The sequence below is a fragment of the Oncorhynchus mykiss genome, chromosome 23 (assembly GCF_057628025.1).
Source record: "Oncorhynchus mykiss isolate SJ-2025 chromosome 23, ASM5762802v1, whole genome shotgun sequence".
Taxonomy (NCBI): domain Eukaryota; kingdom Metazoa; phylum Chordata; class Actinopteri; order Salmoniformes; family Salmonidae; genus Oncorhynchus; species Oncorhynchus mykiss.
In genome coordinates, this window is record NC_143044.1 from 28,328,719 (window position 1) to 28,351,843 (window position 23,125).

At 43.0% G+C, this 23,125-nt stretch overlaps 1 protein-coding gene across 5 annotated transcripts in view; it reads left to right on the plus strand.

Annotated features, from left to right (window-relative positions):
- LOC110502687 (dystonin) overlaps positions 1–23,125 on the plus strand; it is a 197,974-nt gene that overhangs the window by 48,626 nt on the left and 126,223 nt on the right. For all 5 annotated transcript variants that reach the window (XR_016491040.1, XM_090217231.1, XM_090217232.1 and 2 more), the window contains exons 5-9: positions 5,392–5,453; positions 8,289–8,378; positions 9,909–9,944; positions 12,903–12,980; positions 14,388–14,480. Coding sequence is in view for 4 of the 5 variants with exons in the window: in XM_090217231.1 (XP_090073357.1) it covers positions 5,392–5,453; positions 8,289–8,378; positions 9,909–9,944; positions 12,903–12,980; positions 14,388–14,480 (359 nt within the window). In the remaining variant the exon portion in view is untranslated. The remainder of the gene's footprint in view (positions 1–5,391; positions 5,454–8,288; positions 8,379–9,908; positions 9,945–12,902; positions 12,981–14,387; positions 14,481–23,125) is intronic.

The window sequence follows — 23,125 nt, forward strand, 5'->3', positions numbered from 1 at the left end:
TCATTAGAAAAACCGAGGCTACTGAGTCTGCCGATAAGAATATGGTGACTTGACAGTAGCTGTTTAGCAATGATTAACAACCAACTTGACAGAGCTAGAAGAGTTTAAAAAGAATAATGGGCAAATATTGTACAATCTTAGAGACTTACCCAAAAAGACTAATCTCTGCCAAATGTGATTCTAACATGTATTGATTCAGGGGGTTGAATACTTATCAAATCAAGATATATTAGTTTTATTTTTCATGAATCTAAAAAATATATATATAATTTTGACATGACAAAGTATTTTGTGTAGATTGTTGGGGAAAAAAAGACAATCCATTTTAATCCCAATTTGTACATTTTTGGGGTGAAAAGTTAAACGGGTGTGAATACTTTCTGAAGGCGCTATAGGTGATCACATTAAAACATCTATAAATCAATTAAATAATTATATATGGCCGATGACGTGTAGTTTTACAATGTTATTCAACATATTCCCCTATGGCATTTTGCAATCTCACATGATGTTCCAATGTTTAACCGGTTAAAAAGTAATTTTCAAAGGTATTCCTCTCCTTTGGTTTTAGACTCCAAAGGGTCACCTTCCAAGTGGAGCCTGGCAACAGTGAAAGTGAAACAGATTAATGAAGTCAGAGGTCAAGAGCTGTTAGGTAACACATTTAACACGCTTCCATGGCCCTGGGTGGACTGTTGCACTTCCACATATCAACAGTTAGCATAACCTTAAGTTGTTAATGAGAAACCAAGAGAGGGCCTGGATTCCACACACTCTGTTCGTCTAGCAGTGACCAGATCCTTGTTTTGTTGATGATCCAGACCATGTGTGCTAATGAGGAGTATATTTACATTTGCCTGTCCTGCAGTGTGTGCATTTGTGTTTAACTTGCAGATTACCGGCTGGATCAACTTCAATGTCGTGGAGAAGGGCTTAATTAAGGGTCATTAGTTTTGCCAGGCAATGGAGAATATATGATGGGGAATTGCCAGGGCTCACTTGTCAATTTCAATGGGACTTTCCTGGTTGAATAAAATGTTAAATAAAAGTCCAAGTCCAACATCACAATGTTTATTGGTTATAAACGTTATAATAATGTGTTGGTGAGTGCGAGTGATGACTATGTGCCAGTAGGTTGTGATAAGGTACTGCAGTCATCAGCTGATGGTCATAATTTTTAATCTGACATCATGTTATTTGTTACAGTAGGAAGCTGGGCAGGTCTGAGTAGATCAGATGGGACTGGAACTATTCTCCCTGACTTTAATGGAGTGTTTAGCTGCTAAACCAGCACTGGTATTTATGAGCTCCAGTCCTGACCTATACTACCAATTAGGTGTAATAATGTGGTTGTAAAAGCAGCCTCTGATTACTCTGTATATAATATACCTCATCACACACATTGGTAAGTAATATTGGGTTTTTATGAAGTGATTCTTCGCTATTTTAGAAGATTTAAGAAAGATTTATAATATTTCAAAGTGAAATAAGTGTAGGCCCATGTTCTCTCAACCTGTCCCTCAAGAGGGCACCATTCTCTAAAGATTACCCCTCTTACACACATCCCACAAACTCAGCGGTACTGTATCCAACCAGCTACTACTGAATTTATTTCAAACTTAAACTGTCATCCTTAGTTGCACCATAATAATGAGCCTTGGTGGTCAATGATACAGCAAATTCATCCTGTCTCTGGGCCTTGAGCAGGGAAGGGTGTTGCCTTGGACACTCCCTGAAGACCCCATTTGTATTAATGAGTCTCTGGCTATACTCATGTATTATGTAGTAAGCAGCCTCAGGCCACTAGGATCACACATTGTAACGTCCTGAAGGCCGAGCTCAGCTCAGCTCTACCCAGTCGCAGTTGTGATTTACTTAACGGTTATGGAGATAGAGAGCGAGGGAAAAGGAGATATATGTTCAGGGATAGTGGGAGAGAGAAGAAGTGATATAGCAGCAGGTGTCTGGTACGCTACTATGGCAGTGGTGGATTTAAAACACTGTACTTTTTTTATTAACAAGGGTATAGGCAGGATGGATATTTGTTCCTCTCTCAGGTGCAGTTCTGTTCACTAGTATTTGGCGCAATCCCTAGTCCCAGACTCCCAGCCCAGTAGTGAATTCCCTGCAGCTTTACACACACACTATTTATATATTAACCAAATGAAAAAGGCAGCTGACCACACCACTAACCACAGCACATTTGAGACACATCTGGATTAAGGATAGGCCTAAATGACCAATCACCCATCAGTATTCTGCCGCAAAACTGACCAATGTATGACCTCATGTTATTGCCTGTTTTTTGCATGGTAATTTTAGGGGAATATTTTATGTTGCATAGCACTAGGTAAAGTGTGTTTGTCTTAATTTCAGTTGGTGTTGTAGTTATTGCCCAACGAGCGCAATTGAGTGTGCTCGGTGTGTTAGATGTATTTGATGAACCAGGGATTGACATTGTTGTGGGTGATGCACTGTAGGATGTGAAAAATGTGTAGTTCAAATAAAGCACATACAGTAAAAATGCAGACGGATATTTTTGGATCCAGAATTCATTAAAATATGTTTGCCTTTGAAATTGAAGGACATCAGCCTCACAAACGTGTCACATCTGACATAGAACATACAGTCTGATCTTTTTATAACTGTCTCAGCATGGGCTCACTCCTCTGGGATGCACCACTCATTGCAGAGAAAATTGGATTTGTCAAGGATCTGACAAATTATACTGATTGTCTAGTTAATTTACTGACCTCAGAGTAAGACGGAAAATAGTTAATAACCCATGATGTTCTCTTCAGTAAAGAGCTAATATTATGACAACATGACTAATTGCCATTGGTTGATTGTTTTGATGAATGGAGTTTCTGTCCAGATTTTGTACGTTTTGCGAGGGGGAAAAAGTGTTTGCATTTTTTTAAATTGAGTCTGTTGGTTGTTGGACGTTATTGCATATTATTGCACAAGATTAATCAATTTGTTGATTACATTGCTAGTTAACTTCTCTCTGCCTAAAGACACTACATAAACTTTAATTGTAGTAGTAATCTAATTTATCCATCAGTTAAATACCTATAAGAAATGTAATTGTTAGATCTATTCCTATGTTCTACTCAACATTCAATTAGACAAACAAGCTTTAACATACTATAGTCGCATACAGGCTACTGCAATAGTATTCTCCAAACTGATGCCCCCTCCTGTTTCAGATTTAAAGTGTCATTCTAAAAAAATATGGTTGTAATCAGAAAAATACCTTTTCTCCTTTTCTTAAGGAGGCTTATTAGTCCCTAAATGGCATTGAGCCGCATTGTGCTGTGACCTTAAGTAAACATTAAACATGTAAGAAAACCTCTGAGTTGCTGTGGAAAATCTGACAGGACTCATTTCGGATGCTTGACGAGAAGGGGAGTAGCGGCAGGCTGTGCTAGAGGTAGGCAGGCAGGGAAGCAGGCAGGGAGGAGGAGTCTGTTGCTGCTCCTTCAGTAACGTCGGTATCTCACACACATGCCGTCCCTCTGCCGGGACCATGATGCACTCTCTCCAGAGCCCCTGGGAGCTAACTATGGCTAGGGAGATGTGGCACCTGCTGGGGCGTGACGGGGAATTCAGCGCTCACCTGGTGACGTTGATGTGCTGCATGGGTCAGTATCTCTTCCTGCTTCGCTTTACTCCATTCCCCATCCAGAATCCAAGGATCGGGAATTTCAGTTTCTGACTGAGCGTGGAAGTTTGCCGCTAGTTTCTCATTTAGAGGGGGACTTTAAACCTCCCAAGGCTAAATTATGTTGTGTTATGCTGTGTTGTAAAAGGAGGAGGTTATCTGTGTTATTTGTATTTTGGTTCCAAAGTCAAAGAATATGCAGATTGCATGATTTACTGGGCTTGTGATTGGTATCAATGTCTTCCTCTGAGGGCTTATATCAGCTGGACCTTTAGGCAGAAATATAAAGTAGGACAGACAGGTATCTGGCCTGAATCCTGAATCCCACTTGGCAGCTTTCTCTCTTAATCTTCCTGTGTGAGACAGGTAATGCAGAGAGAAGTAAGGAGGGTCTCTCCCCCCAAGCTGTGTGTCTCAGGACCATTAGCCTACCGCCATGTGCAGTGTTGTACAGTAATGGATTTTGTTTGGCTAATGATACAGAAATATAGTATAGGGATTTTGTCTGTGTCAGATTCTCTGAGCAAATGTTTTTGTCTGTGTAGCATACCTGGCGAAAGTTTGCCTTGACAGCTCACAATTGAGCCTTTATGTTTCCATTTCTATCCCAGAGAGTCTCAGGTCTGTGAGAGCCTGCATGTGGAAGCGGCCAGCCTGGTTGTCATGGATACAGGAAACACAAAATAATGTGGTAGACCAGTGTACAATACTGAACCATGAGTAATGGAAGCTATGCCTCATGCATTGAAGTTCATTCTTTTTCTTTACGCTTCCAAAAATATCAATCTCTCTGGAGACTACTGTATTCACTAGAAATGAACCCACATGTGTAAGAGTATTAGGATAGTCTTGTATCTAATCATTACGTATGCAGTAGTTCAAAAAGAAAATGTGTACATGTAACCATGCATAGTCTTTGGCGTTAGGGCTCGGCTCCTTCACGGTAGCTCACTGCCAGAGCGAAGCATCATATGAAGATGATAATATAAGTACGGGCAGTGAGCACGATATTAGGGCTGTTTCCGAATAAAACAAATGTTGGTCGACCGAGAGTCGTCTGTTCTTTCGACCAATCGGGTTGGTCGAAATGTTCAAACGTGTATTTTTCCATATGTAGACACACCCTATGTTTGAATAAAATCAACTATATGTCGGCTACTGAGCTTGTAGCTCTTTAAGCACTGTGATAAAAAATTGCTCCACCAAAAAAATATTGGTCGACCAACAGCCTATCGACCAAACATTCAATCAGTCGACTCAATGGAGTCAGCCCTACATGATATATGCTATATCAAATCCCCTAAAGAAAGAAACACAAAACCCACAGGTGGAGGCCAGGGTGGTGGTGGGATTTAAGAAACAGCAAGCATAGCGAGTAACAGCTAGATACAGCATGCGTGTGCGTGACATCCAACCCCGAGGAAGCATGTGTAGAACTGGTCAACTTAAATAGACCGCATGTAAGTACAGTGCAAATCCAATTGGTGCAATATCCGGTGATGCCACCACACTCGGATTCCCTTCTGAACGCACTACGCCGAGTGAACCATATACAGTACATTGATAAGAGGAATGAACGGATGGCTCATTGTAGTAGTAAATCACAATTCCACTTGTCATGCAAATTACCATCCCGTGTGTGTGTGTGTGTGTCTTAAAGTTACACCATGCTTACTGTATGTATGTAAAGTACTTTGCTAAGTGTCTTGTTTGTGTATTTTTCTCAGATGAAAGAGACAGAGTGCAGAAAAAGACTTTTACAAAATGGATAAACCAACATCTCCTGAAGGTAAGAATTGATTGTCCGCAGAGCTTCTTTTAGAAACATGCTGTACCATTCATTTCATTTCCCAATTCATTGGGATTGGGGAGACTTTATTTGGCCTTCCAGTTCAATGATCTACATAGAGACTGTAATATGAGAGAGAGAGTTAGGCCTACAGTATGTTTTAATATTGTTGACTTGTATCACAGTTACGGTGGTAGCTACTAGCTATGGTCAAGTCTAGGGATGCACATTAATCATGAACATCTCTTGATTTTTCCATGTCACTAAGACTCTTGGTAATTATGAATCTGGTCCCATGGGTAGATCATTTCTCACATACCTCAATGCCTAATTAGTGTATTGTACCTCCACCTCTCTGTCGTCACCTTTAGGCCGTTCTGTGTTGAAATGGTTACTGTTTTTACAACATACAGATAAATGCAAGAGAGATGGTATAATGGTCATGATAATGGGAAGACAGTATGGCTGGGAATTGCCAGGGACCTCAAGAGAGGATATTATTGCTGTACTTAGGTGCCAATACAATATGCATTGCGATTCTCACGATTCTATATGTATTGCAATTTGATATTGCAATGTGATGCTCCAAACGTATTACTCACTAAATGTCTGCTGCTGAGAGACAAGAGGGACCATGAGAAAACAAGTTTTGATCAGTTAAGGAAATAAAATTGCTTAAAAATGTTTTCTCACTATTTAAAAAGAAGCTATAAAATGAAAACATACTTGAGTTTTGGCGCAGGTACAGCTGACTCGCGCTAGCTAACGCTACCAATAGTAGCATAAGGAATCACTAAAAGACAGGCTGTTTCATGTTTTAGTCCTGTCAGTTTCCATGAAGATTAACTATACTGTGTCGTTACCTGATGAGGTGAATAACCCATTAAAGAGTGATCAGCAAAGCATCACAGCCTTTCATCCTGGGCTAAATAACTGATAATAGATGTTTAGCAGAGGTGCCAATGGGAGATGGCATTGCGTACTTGCCAGAGTTTGTACTAACTGCATATCTTCTTCCACCCATCCCATGATGCGGTATACATGTACCCAGTCATTTTCATTGACTCCGAAAGAATCTAAATTGCTTTGGTTCATCTGCCATGGAATTAGGGATCCCCTTGTCAGATGCAGAGTAACTGATTAAATTATTAATTTCCCACTTTCCCATATTGTAAAACAGTATATGAGCAAGCATAAACAATATCAAGACAAGGTGTTTATTATGCAAATCCATGCCAGTTTATTGTGTAATGTGCTTAGGGAGCGAGTTATAATCCTGTTTTTGTCACCTATTCAAGTGATTTAGCCTGATTTATTTGGTCGAAGGCAAAAGTGTTGTAAACCCCCTAAGCTAACACATGGCACAGCTGTGTGATCCCGTTTGGAGTGACATTTTATGTTGCAGTGGAGCAGGATTATTGGAGTAATGTTGCAGTGATGGCACGAGTTACAAGGCTCAACTGTTTTATACTACAGATGGAGGTCGAATATTTTGGCTATTTGAGCTCAATTATGTCATATTTCATTATTTTCCCCGTCATCTTAGATGTTGTTGCCGGTACTACAAACTGTAATACAATATCTGAATTTGAGAGTGAACTGTACCCATGGAAAGAAAGGCATTTTAACTACTGTACTCTCTAGTGCCAGGGTCAACATGCCTTATCCCCTGTGACATTGTCCGGGAGAGTTTAAAAGTGCTGAGTAATAGCGGGAGGAAATATTTGGCTGACCAACTAGTAACAGGGGATCCAGGGAGCAGGTCTATTTTTGCCCCACAGCTGTGCCTGTTTGCTGGGGTTATATGGGTGAGAGGAGAGGGGCCTGCCACGTGGCCTGGGTAAAAGCAGGCCACCGGCCAACTGGGGGATTTCACAGGCCTGGTGGTATTCAGGACAGGAAGAAGGAGAGATGGGCCTACTGGGAGGAGAAATCCTGGGACTGGAGTTGTTAAGTGTGGGGTCAGGATGAGTTATTTGAGGGCCATGGATATGTGTCCAAGCCATGTGCTCCCTCTGTAATACAGAGGTAGGGCACTAGTAGGTAGGGAACCTGATGGGAATTATGCTAATAAGGCCTTTTCATTTGTATTTATTAAGGATCCCCATTAGCGGCTACTCTTTCTGGGCTTCAGCAACATTAAGGCAGTCATAAAAAATATTACATGACATTACTTTTCACAACACATTAAGTGTGTGTGCTCAGGCCACTACTCTACTACCACATATCTACAATACAAAATCCATGTGGACGTGTGTGTAGAGTGCGTGTTTTAGCATGTGTATGTGAGTGTTTGTGCCATAACAGATCTCATCCCTGGTACCTTACAGACACCAATTGAGTCTATGAAATGCAGGCTCAGTCAGACCGAAGACATCTCCCTCACATACACCACTAATCACAGAATGGAATGTGGCTGTTGGTTTCCATCACTTAATCAGTTGCCAGCCCAAGCTTTAGAGGCTCCTCTCAGTTCACACAGACACAGATGAGAGAGTTCTAAGAACTCTATTCTATCGCATAAAACAACCTTTTGATGCATAAACAGTATTAAACATAATCTTGTGATTTTTCTATCACAGATTCTAATCACACCTGGGTCAAATACATTGTGTCAAGTACTGGAGCTGCACTGGAGCTGCACATGATTTAGTTTTCCCACTTCAATGCAATAGGCTCAAAAGTGCAAACTCCAAGCTAAATTGACGTACTATTTGACAGAAGACTGATTTCAATATTCCAATACATATGCACGTGTTTAATGCTGCCCTCCCCAGTGCCTTAATTATTTCAACAGGAAGAGATAGTGCCTTAATTCCTTTCCTCTGGCCTTAGGTACGGAAGCATGTAAATGACCTGTATGAAGACCTACGAGATGGACATAATCTGATCTCACTGCTGGAGGTCCTGTCTGGCCAGTCATTGGTGAGTAGCGTGTTGTCATGGTAATGTAGCTCTAGCCTGTTATCACCCCTCAAGTATATCTTATGAGTCAGAGGATATGTCTGAAATTGAACCTTATTCCAACGGATACTTTTGACCAGAGCTCATATATTGTAGGGAATAGGGTGCCAATTTTCAAGACGTTTCCTTTTTGGAAATCTGCTTGTATTCTTGAAAGGAAGGTTTGAACAGAGAGTGACATCATAATAAGTGATGATTTGCCTGGCTTCTAAACCCCTAGATAACACAATTAATTCCATTGTTTGATTCTGATTAAAGTAAAGGGAGTTTTCATACATGATTTCTGTTCCCTGGTGCAGTATCACGTTGCATGGTAATTCCAGGAATGTACAATTTTCTTCACACAAGAAATGTAAATAAGAGTTCAGGGTCCACTTTTTCAGACACATACACTCTTAGAAAAAAAGGGTTCCTGAAGGGGTTCTTCATCTGTCCCCATAGGAGAACCCTTTTTGGATCTAGTTTTGATTTACATTTGGTTGAGAGGTCAACTATCGTGAAATTAACCAAACATTTTAAGATGTCATTGGATTTAGGTTAAAAGTTGGGTTAAAAAAAAATACATAATTCCCTTACGTTGTTGAATTTTTGAAAATCCATTCAGTTTTAGTCATCAGATTACATTTTTGTTGTTGAAATGATGTAGAAATAACATTGATGCAACCAGGTTTTGCCCAGTGGGATGGAACCCAAAAGGGTTCTAACTGGAATCAAAAAGTGTTCTTTAAAGGGTTTTCCTATGGGGACAGCCAAAAACCCCTTTATGTTCTAGATAGCACCTTTTTTTCTATGAATGTATTATATCACTTTTTTTTATCAATCGGGTCCTAGATCCTGAATCCTGCAACCTCTTGAGCAAGAACCAGCATTTACTTTTTTTATATACACTTAAAGCCCACATATGCAGTATATCCTACAGCTATAGTGTCGATCAGATGCATGAATCAGACAATCAGATATGTGAAAACGCCCCAAGACCATTTATGCTTCAAGGCTTGGGAGAAACTAACTGCATTACAATGCTTGTTTTCAATGTTTGTAATGTCATTGCACTCCAAAAAAAACACGACTTGAAAGAAATGATGGCTGGATTGGAGACGTAGGAATTTTGATTAAGGCTGTTTGTTATCACTCAAATGTCATACTCAAATGTCATCACATTAGAGAATCTGAAAATGAATCATGATCATAGCTGTCTTTTGATGTCAGTTGTTTGGTGGGTTGCAGCAGCATGAGTTCTCTGTAACTCATGTGAGGAGAAATTAGGTTCCCTCTAAAATAGGTGTAGCTAATATTTCTCCTTGAAGTCGCCCACATGCTCTTTTGTTTACATCCTGTTTCCTCTCTACCCTCTTCCTCCTCCATTTCTTCTATTTTGGATTTGTTTTGTTAATTTTACATCCTCCTTTTCATTTGTCCAACTTGTGTCCTTGTCTATTTGTCTCCCCCTTGTGTTTCTTTCCTGCGCTCACATTTACTCGGCCTGGTAAGCCAAGGGAGCGTGATTTCCTCAAGACATTGCGGTTGGTGAGTTCGGCAGAAGCATGTGCGGTTGAGCAGCATGGAGATGAGCAGGTTGATGATAAGGGGGTTGGTGTGGTTCGCCGTCCTCCCCCTTGTAACACAACCAATGCAGCGTGTTCTGTGGACATTAACGAGAGTGGAACAACAATCCCACCACAGGCTTTTTACTTTAGTGGCCCGTAGTGAGCACTATAGCAATCTGTTTATATGGTTAGGTCAAGTTGCATTCTCTTTGATTTTATGATAGAAGTTTGTGTGCAACACTGTGTAGAATAGGGAGTGGCCCACTGTATGGCTTTAGAATTGCTAGCTGAGAAACTGAGATGGATTACATGATGGAAATGTGCTTGGCTTATGAACAAAAGGCGCAAGATCATGTTCAATTCATTGTTTTTTCTCAACAACAAAAAAACATACACTACCCTTTCAGAAGTTTGGGGTCACTTAGAAATATTGTTGTTGAAAGAAAAGCACTTTTTTTTATGTCCATTAAAATAACAACAAATTGATCAGAAATACAGTGTAGACATTGTTAATGTTGTAAATGACTATTGTAGCTGGTGACGGATGATTTTTTATGGAATATCTACAAAGGCGTACAGAGGCCCATTATCAGCAACCATCACTCCTGTGTTCCAACGGCACGTTGTGTTAGCTAATCCAAGTTTATCATTTTAAAAGGCTAATTGATCATTAGAAAACCCTTTTTGCAATTATGTTAGCACAGCTGAAAACTGTTGTACTGATTAAAGAAGCAATAAAACTGGCCTTCTTTAGACTAGTTGCCTAGAAGGCCAGCATCCCGGAGTCGCCTCTCTACTGTTGACGTTGAGACTGGTGTTTTAAGGTTACTATTTAATCAAGCTGCCAGTTAAGGACTTGTGAGGCATCTGTTTCTCAAACTAGAAACTCTAATGTACTTGTCCTCTTGCTCAGTTGTGCACCGGGGCCTCCCACTCCTCTTTCTGTTATGGTAAGCCAGTTTGCGCTGTTCTGTGAAGGGAGTAGTACACATGAGATCTTCAGTTTCTTGGCAATTTCTCGCTTGGAATAGCCTTCATTTCTCAGAACAAAAATAGACTGACAGGTTTCAGAAGAAAGTTCTGTTTCTGGCCATTTTGAGCCTGTAATCGAACCCACAAATGCTGATGTTCCAGATACTCAACTAGTGTAAAGAAGGCCAGTTTTATTGCTTCTTTAATCAGTACAACAGTTTTCAGCTGTGCTATCATAATTGCAAAAGGGTTTTCTAATGATCAATTAGCATTTTAAAATGATAAACTTGGATTAGCTAACAAAACATGCCATTGGAACACAGGAGTGATGGTTGCTGATAATGGGCCTCTGTACGCCTATGTAGATATTGCATTCAAAATCAGCCGTTTCCAGCTACAATAGTCATTTACAACATTAACAATGTCTACACTGTATTTCTGATCAATTTGATGTTATTTTAATGGACAAAAAATTTGCTTTTCTTTCAAAACAAGGACATTTCTAAGTGACCCCAAACTTTTGAACGGTAGTGTATATTGTGCATGCCAGAGGAAAGTAAAAGAACAGCACCATGCACTTCCATCTTGGATTGCAAGCGCATGTACAAATCAATCACATTACTGTGTGATTCACAAGATCTCCACCTGGGCCTCTAAGTCCATCCTCAGTAGCTTTGTGCATCATTGAGCCATACAATCAAACTTGAACATCAACATTTATGAACCATTGAACATTTTTCATCAGATAGTGGCTTTCTATTGTATTCAATGTATACCAACAGCAGGCCACTTGACTGATTGTACCAAGTTAATGAGGTGAGCCATTGAGGAAAAGGCTTTTGTGAATGTTGTCACTCTGCTATTGTAGTGAAAGGGATTCCTCCGCCTCTTCTCATGACCAGCCAGGAGAGTAATTACTGAATCAAGAGCGCTGTACTGCAGCTCATCCCTGGGTCGTATTCTGTCGCTGTGGATCGGCAGGGGACTGGCTGGCTTGTGACGCAGTTTCCATCTCATTATCTCACGCTGTGTCCCTCCATTGTGCTCCTGTGTCCGTCACAGTAGTTTGTCTCTCTGCTCACATCATGACACTTAGTCCTCACAGCTATATGAATCCTAGATGCTTTTTGGAACTGGGAAAGGTCTTTATTGTTTGTGTTATTAGTCCTCATTGGAATTAGTTTATCACTCATTTCCGGTAAACTCCTGCCCAATTCAGCACTAATTCTATCAGATTATGTGTTCTGTCAGTTCACAGTTTGAGAGTACAAAGATACATGTCTTTTCTATCGCGTAAATGCAGTGTACCAGTTGCGTAATTTCAGATAAACCTAGGGTATGGTAAAGGAATACAAATGCTAAAGCATTTGATGAAAATTCCTCTCAAATTCATTTTGATCAAATTGAAGCTCATTTACTGCATTTCTACACTGTAGTTTATTTTAATATCAAGTCAAGCAGCAGTAACCTAGCCAAAGCCATCTACTACAGCCATCTTTACCTCTGCACAGTTTTGAGAAAAAAATGCGCTGTTCCCTACAGCTGCATAGATGCGCTCTCCATAAAGCTAGCTAGCCATACAAACAGCCTTTCCTCCCGCTCCCAGGCATCCACATGGTCCTAAAGTCTGCCCACTGATACCACTAAACTGCATTTGCCTTTTAATCAGGGTTGGAATTATTTCCGTAACCTATTTTAAATGGTTTGTATAGAGCTAGGGTATGGCGACTGGTGTGTAGTAATAGCAGCGTTTTGTAGACCACCCTGGCTCCGGATTTGTTTGTTCCCTCCCTTTTGGTTTTTCTCTCTTTCCCTCAGCAGATGAGTGGGTAAGACCCTGGCAGGGGCATGTCCGGTGTCCTCATACTACTAATGGTGTGGTGAGTCCCTGGTCCTTGGAAAGGGAGAGACCACATGGCAGTCACTAACTTGTCCCCCTCTTCCTGTTCCTCCTCTATGCCTACAGCCTCGGGAGAAAGGGAGGATGCGGTTCCACAGACTCCAGAATGTACAGATAGCACTGGACTACTTAAAGAGGCGTCAGGTAAGGACCAATCACATTTGCCGAAATGCTAGAACATATGTGTAGAGGAATTTCTGATAACCATTTCACCATGTGGATATTGAAAAGCACACTGAATGCCCACATCAAAACAGAAACCTTGCTCAAACCATGACAGGGATAACCAATATCATTACCTCATAAAGGGTTCAATACCTCCCTCATCATGACTCACAATAGAGGACATGCTGAATCCATCTCCAAAGGGTGGTTACATCTCTGATTGCCCCTCCCCCACATCCCCCACAGTCAGGAAGTGATAGAGATGGAGAACAGTGCTCACTGCCCAGCTGCAGCCTGCCAGACATGACGTCAGTGAAAGCAACCCAAGGCCTGAGACAAAGGATTCATAGATCATTAAATTATGCCATTGTTTTAATGACATACCAGGCCCATTCACACCTCATTCATATTCATAAACAGACAAATGAAAGATTCACATGCTTTTTATTCTATCCTACTGTTGATTTAAGGCTGTACTGTATCATAATAAGGGTAGCGGTAGCATCAATGTTGCAATGAACTGTGGGAAGGATAGATAAGATATTGTATTATTACAAATAGCTATGCCCAGACTTGAAAAAGCACAATTTAGAGGGTGAAAGAAAATTGCCTCTGCTTTCGGTTTCACTGCTTGCTCTCTCATAATGAAATAAAATGGCATTTATTTGCACATGACAGGGATTGTCATGCATATCAATGGAAGGCCATGATATAAACATCATGGCAAATTATTTTCAATCAAATTAGGTAGAGTACCAAGCATGACAATTTTAGCCATTGGACCACAATACAGTATTTGTATTTGAAATGATGGATATTTGTTTGGAACAATATCAAACTGCATTCGTTTATTAGAATGAGGACATGATATTTCAGCACATGACATTTCAACACATTACTATTAGCTACCACACTATAGTGCCGCCTTGTGGTATAGAGGTGTGGACTCAAGGCCACATAATAATAGTAAACTGATTTACGAGCACAACTTCGTTACCAGCATCTGTTTTGGGGATTTCCACTTGTTCTAAAAAGAGGATGGACATTACTCTCAGAATATGTATGCATTTTTATGCATCATTTTAAAGGGGCTTTATAAATGATCTGTTACGGTGAGTATGACACTAATACCGATGAACAAATTCAAATTCTCACTAATGTGTATGTACCCTGTTTATTACAAGTTTAAAGACATATTAATAGGTTTTGGATATAGAGACATCTACAGATGTTCTTCAGGGATGTTAACCTACACTACTAAGAATGAAGGTGCTTTGCGGATCAATAGAAAACATTTCTTAAGCTGTTTAAGTTGATGTAGATTTGGAATGCATCACTTCTGTGTATCATGCTTATTAGCCAACTGTTTACAACTCCTTTCTTCAGGTCAAGCTAGTCAACATCAGAAATGATGACATCACAGACGGGAATCCCAAATTGACGCTGGGATTGATTTGGACCATAATTCTGCACTTTCAGGTAAGAGTTCATCTCAAATCACACATTTTGTTCATACTGTGTTGTTCATCTTCCGTCTGTGTGAATCAGTGTGCTTTCTCCATTGCTGTATTTTTTTCTTAGCAAATGATAATCAGTGTGCATATGCTAGTGTTATTCATGTTAATTTGGTTGAGGATTAGGATGATTATATCCAGCTATATTATGTCACGCATGGAGCTGGGAGATGTCTCTTGTTTTGACCAAATTAAGATATCTGTATTTAAAAGGTTCTGGATTGAGATATTATGTTTCTCGTCCATTTGACAGAAAATGCTAGTATATTGAAGCCAGTGTGATTGAAAACCTAACGTGTTGCTTAAACTCGCTACAGTTCTGTATGTTTTAGGATTTGCTTGTATAAGACTGACATTTGGTTCTGTTTGAACCATCACCAGTGGTCACCAACCGGTATCGTGATCTTCAAGGCATTCCTAGTCGATCCCCAAACATTTCTGTTGAAAAGCCAACGATAAAGGCTTGTGCTGCTTTTTGTATTTTTTGTGTTGCTCTGTTGGCTGTAGGTGCATTTGATTCAGAAGCCCTGCTCACCGGAAAGGCAAAGTGGTCCAGTTTTGAACCATTTTGTTTGTCTGAAAAGACAAACCCCGCCTACCCGGCAGACTGGTAGATCTGTGGCTAAATCGAGTTTGCCTACTGCGCTAGCCAATCGGATTGCTCAAATCACTGTGCCTACAGCTTCCACAAACCCGACCACAGCAAAGTTTGATACTAGCCTGCGTGAGGTTTCAGAACTTCTAAAACTATGACCAGAGAGAGACTGTCAAAGAATACAGCAAAGAGCTGATGTTTTTATGAGTGAGTTCATGTTAAACATTTTATTCAGCACTGTCAACGCTGTTTTTTTTCAACACGAAACACACTTTTCCATACTTTCACTCACACATCTGTTTATTTTAATATTGAGGAATATTTCACTTTCTGTGCTCATAGGAACAACATGAATTTGTGCATGAGGCAGATGCAGTGTGACTCGAGTTTCACCATCAGGTGGAAGACAGTGTCCCCGCTCTGGTAGGGCTGTTGCGGTGACCATATTACTGTCACACTTAATGAGAGCTCATGAGCATAAGAAACAATGCCTTTTTCCCCCAACTTTTTCGGATCATAGTCGCACACCTCATGTAGCCTAGCCCATAGGCCTATATGTTTTGATAAGGTTTAAGGTAAGCACATTAATCTGCTTTACAAGGGTGTGAGTTTCAAGTTTGGGGAAGATCATTTTCACCATAAAATGCACCCTTTTATAATAAAAGCATTACATGCATAATTGCATTTGCGGTCACTTTTGAAAATGGTGTTTTCCGCTAATGGAACATTCGTGCTTATAGCCTACTACCATGTGCGCATCGCTGCGCTTATAATGTGAGGAAATAGCCGAATAGTTTATCAGCATTCTAAGCTACACGTTCTGATCTGTTGCGTCAGCCACATTGCGTAAAAAACATTAAAACATTTTTTGGGGGGGATCTATCTGTGACGCCCTGGTCTTAGTATTTTGTGTTTTCTTTATTATTTTGGTCAGGCCAGGGTGTGACATGGGTTAATTATGTGGTGTGTTTTGTCTTGTTTTTTTTTGTAGGTATTGGGATTGTGGTATAGTGGGGTTATCTAGAAAAGTCTATGGTTGCCTGAAGTGGTTCTCAATCAGAGGCAGGTGTTTATCGTTGTCTCTGATTGGGAACCATATTTAGGCAGCCATATTCTTTGAGTGTTTCGTGGGTGATTGTTCCGGTCTCTGTGTTTGTTTGCACCAGATAGGCTGTTTAGGTTTTCGTGTTACGTTTCTTGTTTTGAATTGTTCGTGTTTATTTTGTTTATTAAACATGTATCAAAATTACCACGCTGCATTTTGATCCGATCCTTGCTACACCTCTTCAGAGGAGGAGATAGAAGAAAACCCTAACAGAATCACCCACCACAACAGGACCAAGCGGCGTGGTGACAGGCAGCGGCAGCAGGAGCAGCGAAAGGAGGAATGGACATGGGAAGACGTTTTGGACGGCAAGGGTTGTTACACATGGGAGGAGATATTGGATGGAAAGGGACCCTGGGCACAGCCTGGAGAATATCGCCGCCCCAAAGAAGAACTGGAGGCGGCGAAGGCAGAGAGGCGCTGGTATGAGGAGGCAGCACGGCGACGCGGATGGAAGCCCGAGAGTCAGCCCCAAAAATGGATTGGGGGGGAGGCTCACAGGGAGTATGGCGACGCCAGGTAGGAGACCTGCGCCAACTTCCTATGCTTACCGGGGGGCTAGAGAGACCGGGCAGGCACCGTGTTATGCTGTGGAGCGCACGGTGTCTCCAGTGCGGGTGCATAGCCCGGTTAGGTACATACCAGCTCCGCGTATCGGCCGGGCTAGAGTAAGCATCGAGCCAAGTGTCATGAAGCCGGCTCTACGCATCTGGTCTCCAGTGCATCTCCTTGGGCCGGCTTACATGGCACCAGCCTTGCGCTCGGTGTCCCCGGTTCGCCTGCATAGGCCAGTGCGGGTTATTCCACCTCGCCGCACTGGCAGGGCGACCGGGAGCATTCAACCAGGTAAGGTTGGGCAGGCTCGGTGCTCAAGAGCTCCAGTGCGCCTGCACGGTCCGGTCTATCCAATACCACCTCCACGCACCAGCCCCCCGGTGGCAGCTCCCCGCACCAGGCTTCCTGTGCGTGTCCTCGGCCCAGTACCACCAGTGCCAGCACCAAGCATCAGGCCTACAGTGCGCCTCGCCTGTCCAGCGCTGCCAGAGCCTTCCTCCTCTCCAGCGCTGCCGGAGTCTCCCGCCTATCTAGCGCTGCCAGAGCCTACCTCCTTTACAGCGCTGCTGGAGTCTCCCGCCTATCCAGCGCAGTCAGAGCCTTCCTCCTCTCCAGCGCTGCCGGAGTCTCCCACCTGTCCAGCGCAGTCAGAGCCTTCCTCCTCTCCAGCGCTGCCGGAGTCTCCCGCCTGTCCAGCGCAGTCAGAGCCTTCCTCCTCTCCAGCGCTGCCGGAGTCTCCCACCTGTTTAGCGCTGCCAGAGCCTTCCTCCTCTACAGCGCTGCTGGAATCTCCCGCCTGTTCAGCGCTGCCAGTCTGCAAGGAGCTGCCAGTCTGCAAGGAGCTGCCAGTCTGCAAGGAGCAGCCAGAGCCGCCAGTCTGCATGGAGCAGCCAGAGCCGCCAGTCTGCATGGAGCAGCCAGAGCCGCCAGTCTGCATGGAGCAGCCAGAGCCGCCAGTCTGCATGGAGCAGCCAGAGCCGCCAGTCTGCATGGAGCAGCCAGAGCCGCCAGTCTGCATGGAGCAGCCAGAGCCGCCAGTCTGCAAGGAGCCGCCAGTCTGCAAGGAGCCGCCAGTCTGCAAGGAGCCGCCAGTCTGCAAGGAGCCGCCAGTCTGCAAGGAGCCGCCAGTCTGCAAGGAGCCGCCAGTCTGCAAGGAGCTGCCAGTCTGCAAGGAGCAGCCAGAGCCGCCAGTCTGCATGGAGCAGCCAGAGCCGCCAGTCTGCATGGAGCAGCCAGAGCCGCCAGTCTGCCAGAATCTTCCAGATCCGCCAGTCAGCCAGGATCCGCCAGTCAGCCAGGATCCGCCAGTCAGCCAGGATCTGCCGGAACCGCCAGTCAGCCAGGATCTGCCAGAACCATCTACCTGCCTGAGCTTCCCCTCAGTCCCGAGCTTCCCCTCAGTCCCGAGCTTCCCCTCAGTCCCGAGCTACCCCTCAGTCCCGAGCTACCCTTCAGTCCCGAGCTACCCTTCAGTCCCGAGCTACCTCAGTCCCGAGCTGCCCCTCAGTCCAGTGGGGCCCTTGGTGAGGGTTACTAGGCCAAGGTCGGCGGCGAGGGTCACCAATCTAAGGACGCGATTCAAGTGGACTAAGACTTTGTTGGAGTGGGGTCCACGTCCCGTGCCGGAGCCGCCACCGTGGACAGACGCCCACCCGGACCCTCCCCTATGGTTTTAGGTGTGCGGCCGGGAGTCTGCACCTTGGGGGGGGGGGGATTGGGGGGGGTTCTGTCACGCCCTGGTCTTAGTATTTTGTGTTTTCTTTATTATTTTGGTCAGGCCAGGGTGTGACATGGGTTAATTATGTGGTGTGTTTTGTCTTGTTTTTTTTTGTAGGTATTGGGATTTTGGTATAGTGGGGTTATCTAGAAAAGTCTATGGTTGCCTGAAGTGGTTCTCAATCAGAGGCAGGTGTTTATCGTTGTCTCTGATTGGGGACCATATTTAGGCAGCCATATTCTCTGAGTGTTTCATGGGTGATTGTTCCTGTCTCTGTGTTTGTTTGCACCAGATAGGCTGTTTAGGTTTTCGTGTTTCTTGTTTTGTATTGTTCGTGTTTATTTCGTTTATTAAACATGTATCAAAATTACCACGCTGCATTTTGGTCCGATCCTTGCTACACCTCTTCAGAGGAGGAGATAGTGTTACGGTTTTCTTCTATCGCATTACACAACTGTCCCAGACTATGTTTGGAATATTTATTTCTCACACAAAATATAATAGGTCAACGTTTGTACTATGGGTGAAAGTAGATTGACATAGGCCAGTGCTTTTTCTGTTTGTTAGGACATCTTGTACCTAAGTGGCGGGTGGCACAGCGGTCTAAGGCATTGCATCTCAATGCTAGAGGCATCACTACAGACACCCTGGTTCGAATCCAGGCTGTATCACAACCGGCTGTGATTGGGAGTCCCATAGGTCGGCGCACAATTGGGCCAACGTCATCTGGGTTTGGCCAGTGTAGGCCGTCATTGTTAATAAGAATTTGTTCTTAACTGACTAATTAGTTAAATAAAAGAAATAAATAATCTTCAGTTTACACCTAGGAATTGGATAAGGACATGCGCAGTTGCGTCTCCGATGTGTCTGTCTTCACTTGTAGCCTGTGAGAAAGACCCGATCACGTGATGGAGAGCCATGTGAGTGAGATGTGATGCTCAGAACTCAGGGTGAAGGGCACAACGGTCACTGGCCTCAAATGACATGGATTTTTTTAGGGTGCATTACGGCCACACAAAGGAGATGCCGCCGTGAAATTCTAGGCATGTCAAATTGTGAATGAGTGACTGATGTAGTGTGTACAGCCTGCGCAAAAAAAAAGCAGAGCTCATCCCTTTCAAGCGACTTTTTTCAAATCGTCATTAGTCGCATCATGCAGCCTTACAATGTATTAAAAATCTAAACATATAGCCCAACGTTTGTAGAACAACTAAACTAACTCTAAATGAAGCATATACTGTAGGAATACCTATTTCTTTGTTAGCCGCTCAACACAGAATAGCCGTATGTGCGCACTCCCTCAAATCGTTTGGAGAAAATATCCTTTCTATTTTGATCAGCTTCTTTCAATTGTATTCTTCACACTATAAAATAATGCCACATAATTCTAAGCAAATCTTGTCTGCTAAATGAACTAGTGTAGCCCACAGCCATTTGGCATAGCCAGATCAGGACCTAACATAAGGACAACTCATGGTATGCTATTCTGTTCTTCTGAAATAGACTACATTTTCTTCATATCATGCTTCTTTAGACCTGTCAAAAAAAGAAAATGGATTTATTGTGAAGGTGTAGGCTATATTACATGGATTTATTATACATTTTAAAATGTAGATGTTCCAAAGGTCTGCATCAGTGGCTTATGTGGAAGCCAGGAGATACTAAATGTATTTATGTTAATTAACAGTTAATTTCCGTGAGACCGACAGTTATTTGCTTGACAATTACCGGCTGACAAAATGTTGTGACCGCCACAGCCCTACTCTCTGGTCAGTCTCACTAGAGGAAAGGAAGGAGAGAGCAGGAGAGGTGGACCCTCTGCTGCTCTCACCCTCCCTCTGTTGAGACTAATGCTGTGTTAATAAAAACTGGGAACTCGGAAATCTCAGACTTCCAACTTCAGTGCGTTCAAGCCAACGGGAAACTCTGAAAAAATACAAGATCCGACTGGGATTTTTTTTTTTGAACGTAATCCAACTCAGAATTCCATTTCGGAAATTTGGGCATCTTTCTAGAACTCTGACTTTCTGACCTGAAGATCACTGATGTCATAATTTGACCTTGTTTTTTCCCCCTGTTGTCTTAACACCATGACAGATTAGTCCAGTAATATAAAAAAGCTAATTATTTGCAAATTATTTCATTTTATACCCAGCTATGCCTTGCAAGTGCTACACAAACTGATTTATTTTGTTGTCAAAGCTCGAGTTTTGAAATATATTTTGGTCTGAGAAGAACAATATTGGTAGGCCAGGTATATAGCCAGTATGCTGTGATAATGTATTAGGCCTTGTCACGTTCGTTGTATGAAGGAGACCAAGGCGCAGGGTGGTATGCGTACATTCTCTTTATTAAAAGAATGAACACCAAACAAACTGACAAAATAACAAACTAAATGCTATATAATAGAGTGCTGACAGGAAACTACACATAGTCAAGATCCCACACCAGAAAGTGGGAAAAAGGCCTGCCTAAACATGATCTCCAATCAGAGACAACGATAAACAGCTGTCTCTGATTGGGAACCATATCAGACCAACATAGACATACAAAACCCCTAGACATACAAAAACTCTAGACATTCCAGAAACCTTAGACATACAAAAATCTAGAGTACCCACCCTAGTCACACCCTGACCTAACCAAAATATATAGAAAACAGAGATATCTAAGGTCAGGGCATGACAGGCCTACTGCACAAACCACATTCTTACAGAGCTGCTTTTATTAGGTTAATGTTCACATTTTTAACGTATGTTTAAAAAATCTGAGCAGGCTTTTTGACAGCGAAAGTGATCTTGACTCCAACTGAAGGTTGGTGACCACTCTTCTAAACTATCCGTTTCTCTTTTTATAGCTGTTGTTCCCTCGTTGGCCACAAGATGTCAAACCAGTCTAACAAAGTGTCATGCATATGGTTATTTTAACATAGGCTTACGTCTGTGGCAGTTTGCCTGCTGGCATGTACAGGTAACTGCCAAAATAAAGGAAACAGCAACATAAAGGGTCTTAATCGGGTATTGGGCGACCAGGAGCGTCCAGAAACGCTTCAGTGCACCTTGGCATAGATTCTAACAGTGTCTGGAACCCTATTGGAGGGATGCGAAACCTTTCTTCCATGAGAAATTCCATCATTTGGTGTTTTGTTGATGGTTGTGGAAAAAAAGAATCTCCCATAAGGGTTCAATTGGTTTGAGATCAGGTGACTGACACACACACACACACACACACACACACACACACACACACACACACACACACACACTTGCGGACAATGCAGTTCCTCTCGTTGGTGAGTGGTTCAGTGTGTGTGTGTGTGTGTGTATATGTGTGTGTGTTTGTCCCATCCTGGAACGACACACACACAGAGGACAACACTGGACCACTCACCTCACAGCTCAATGAGAGGAACTGCATTGTCCGCAAGTGTGTGTGTGTGTCTCAGAGCTAATAGCTATCTAAGCTGAAATGGTGAAATGGTCATTACGTGTTTGTACTGTTTGTGCTTCAGTGTTGAATTAAAAGGAGGGAAGAGGTTGGACACGTCCCTCCCTCCAGTGTTATGTGTTGAGTGATGATGAATGCAGGAAATAGTTTGTTTGTATAGAGTAAGTGTCCCTTCCTTCGTCTCGCCTGCAGTACTAATGTTCATCTGTTTTCGGTGTCCCCCCTTCCATTGTTTTCACAGGCTACAGTCAACAGCAGGCTCCACACCCTGAGAACATTTGTGCCTATGTCTGTGTAGTACCACACACAGTCTTTACTGCTGTAAAGCTGTAAAGCTGTACATTCACATATGGAAGCTATAGGCTTGTATTAGCACTAGGATGATCTAGTGTTGCATTTCTGAGGCCTAGCACAACCCGCTAGTGCCCAGTATCTCTCTCTCTCTCTCTCTCTCTCTCTCTCTCTCTCTCTCTCTCTCTCTCTCTCTCTCTCTCTCTCTCTCTCTCTCTCTCTCTCTCTCTCTCTCTCTCTCTCTCATCTCTCTCTCTCCCTCTCTCATCTCTCTCTCCCTCTCTCATCTCTCTCTCCTTCTCTCCCTCTCCTTCTCTCCCCCCCTCTCTCTCTCCCCTCTCTCCCCTGTCCCCTCTCTCACCCCCCCCTCTCTCTCTCTCTCTCTCATCCTCTCTCTCTCTCTCTCTCATCCTCTCTCTCCATCTCCCCTCCCCTCTCTCTCATCTCTCTCCCTTCTCTTTCTCTATCTCTCTCGCTCCTGCTCTCTCTCCTCTCTCTTTCTTTCTTTTGCTGCCCCTCTCTCTCTCATCTGTCTCTCCCCTCTCTCGCTCTTTCTCTCTCATTCTCTCTCTCGCTTTCTCTCTCATTCTCTCTCTCTCTTTCTCTCTCATTCTCTCTCTCTCTATCGTACTCTCTCCCCTCTCTCTCTCTTCCCCCCTCTCTCTCCCTCCTCCTTCTCTCTTGCTCGCACTTGCTCTCTCTCCTCTCTCTCTCTTTCTCAGGCCCCTGCTATGGATTATTAATATATCTGGCACAGTCAGTCTGCAGGCTTGACTCTACAGGGTTACATTATGGGAGAGGAATGTTAGCAGTAGTTAGCGTTATGACACCCTGACCTAGAACCAGACCATGGTAAAAAGACATGGACAAATAAGCACTGATAGTTCGCATTATGACACC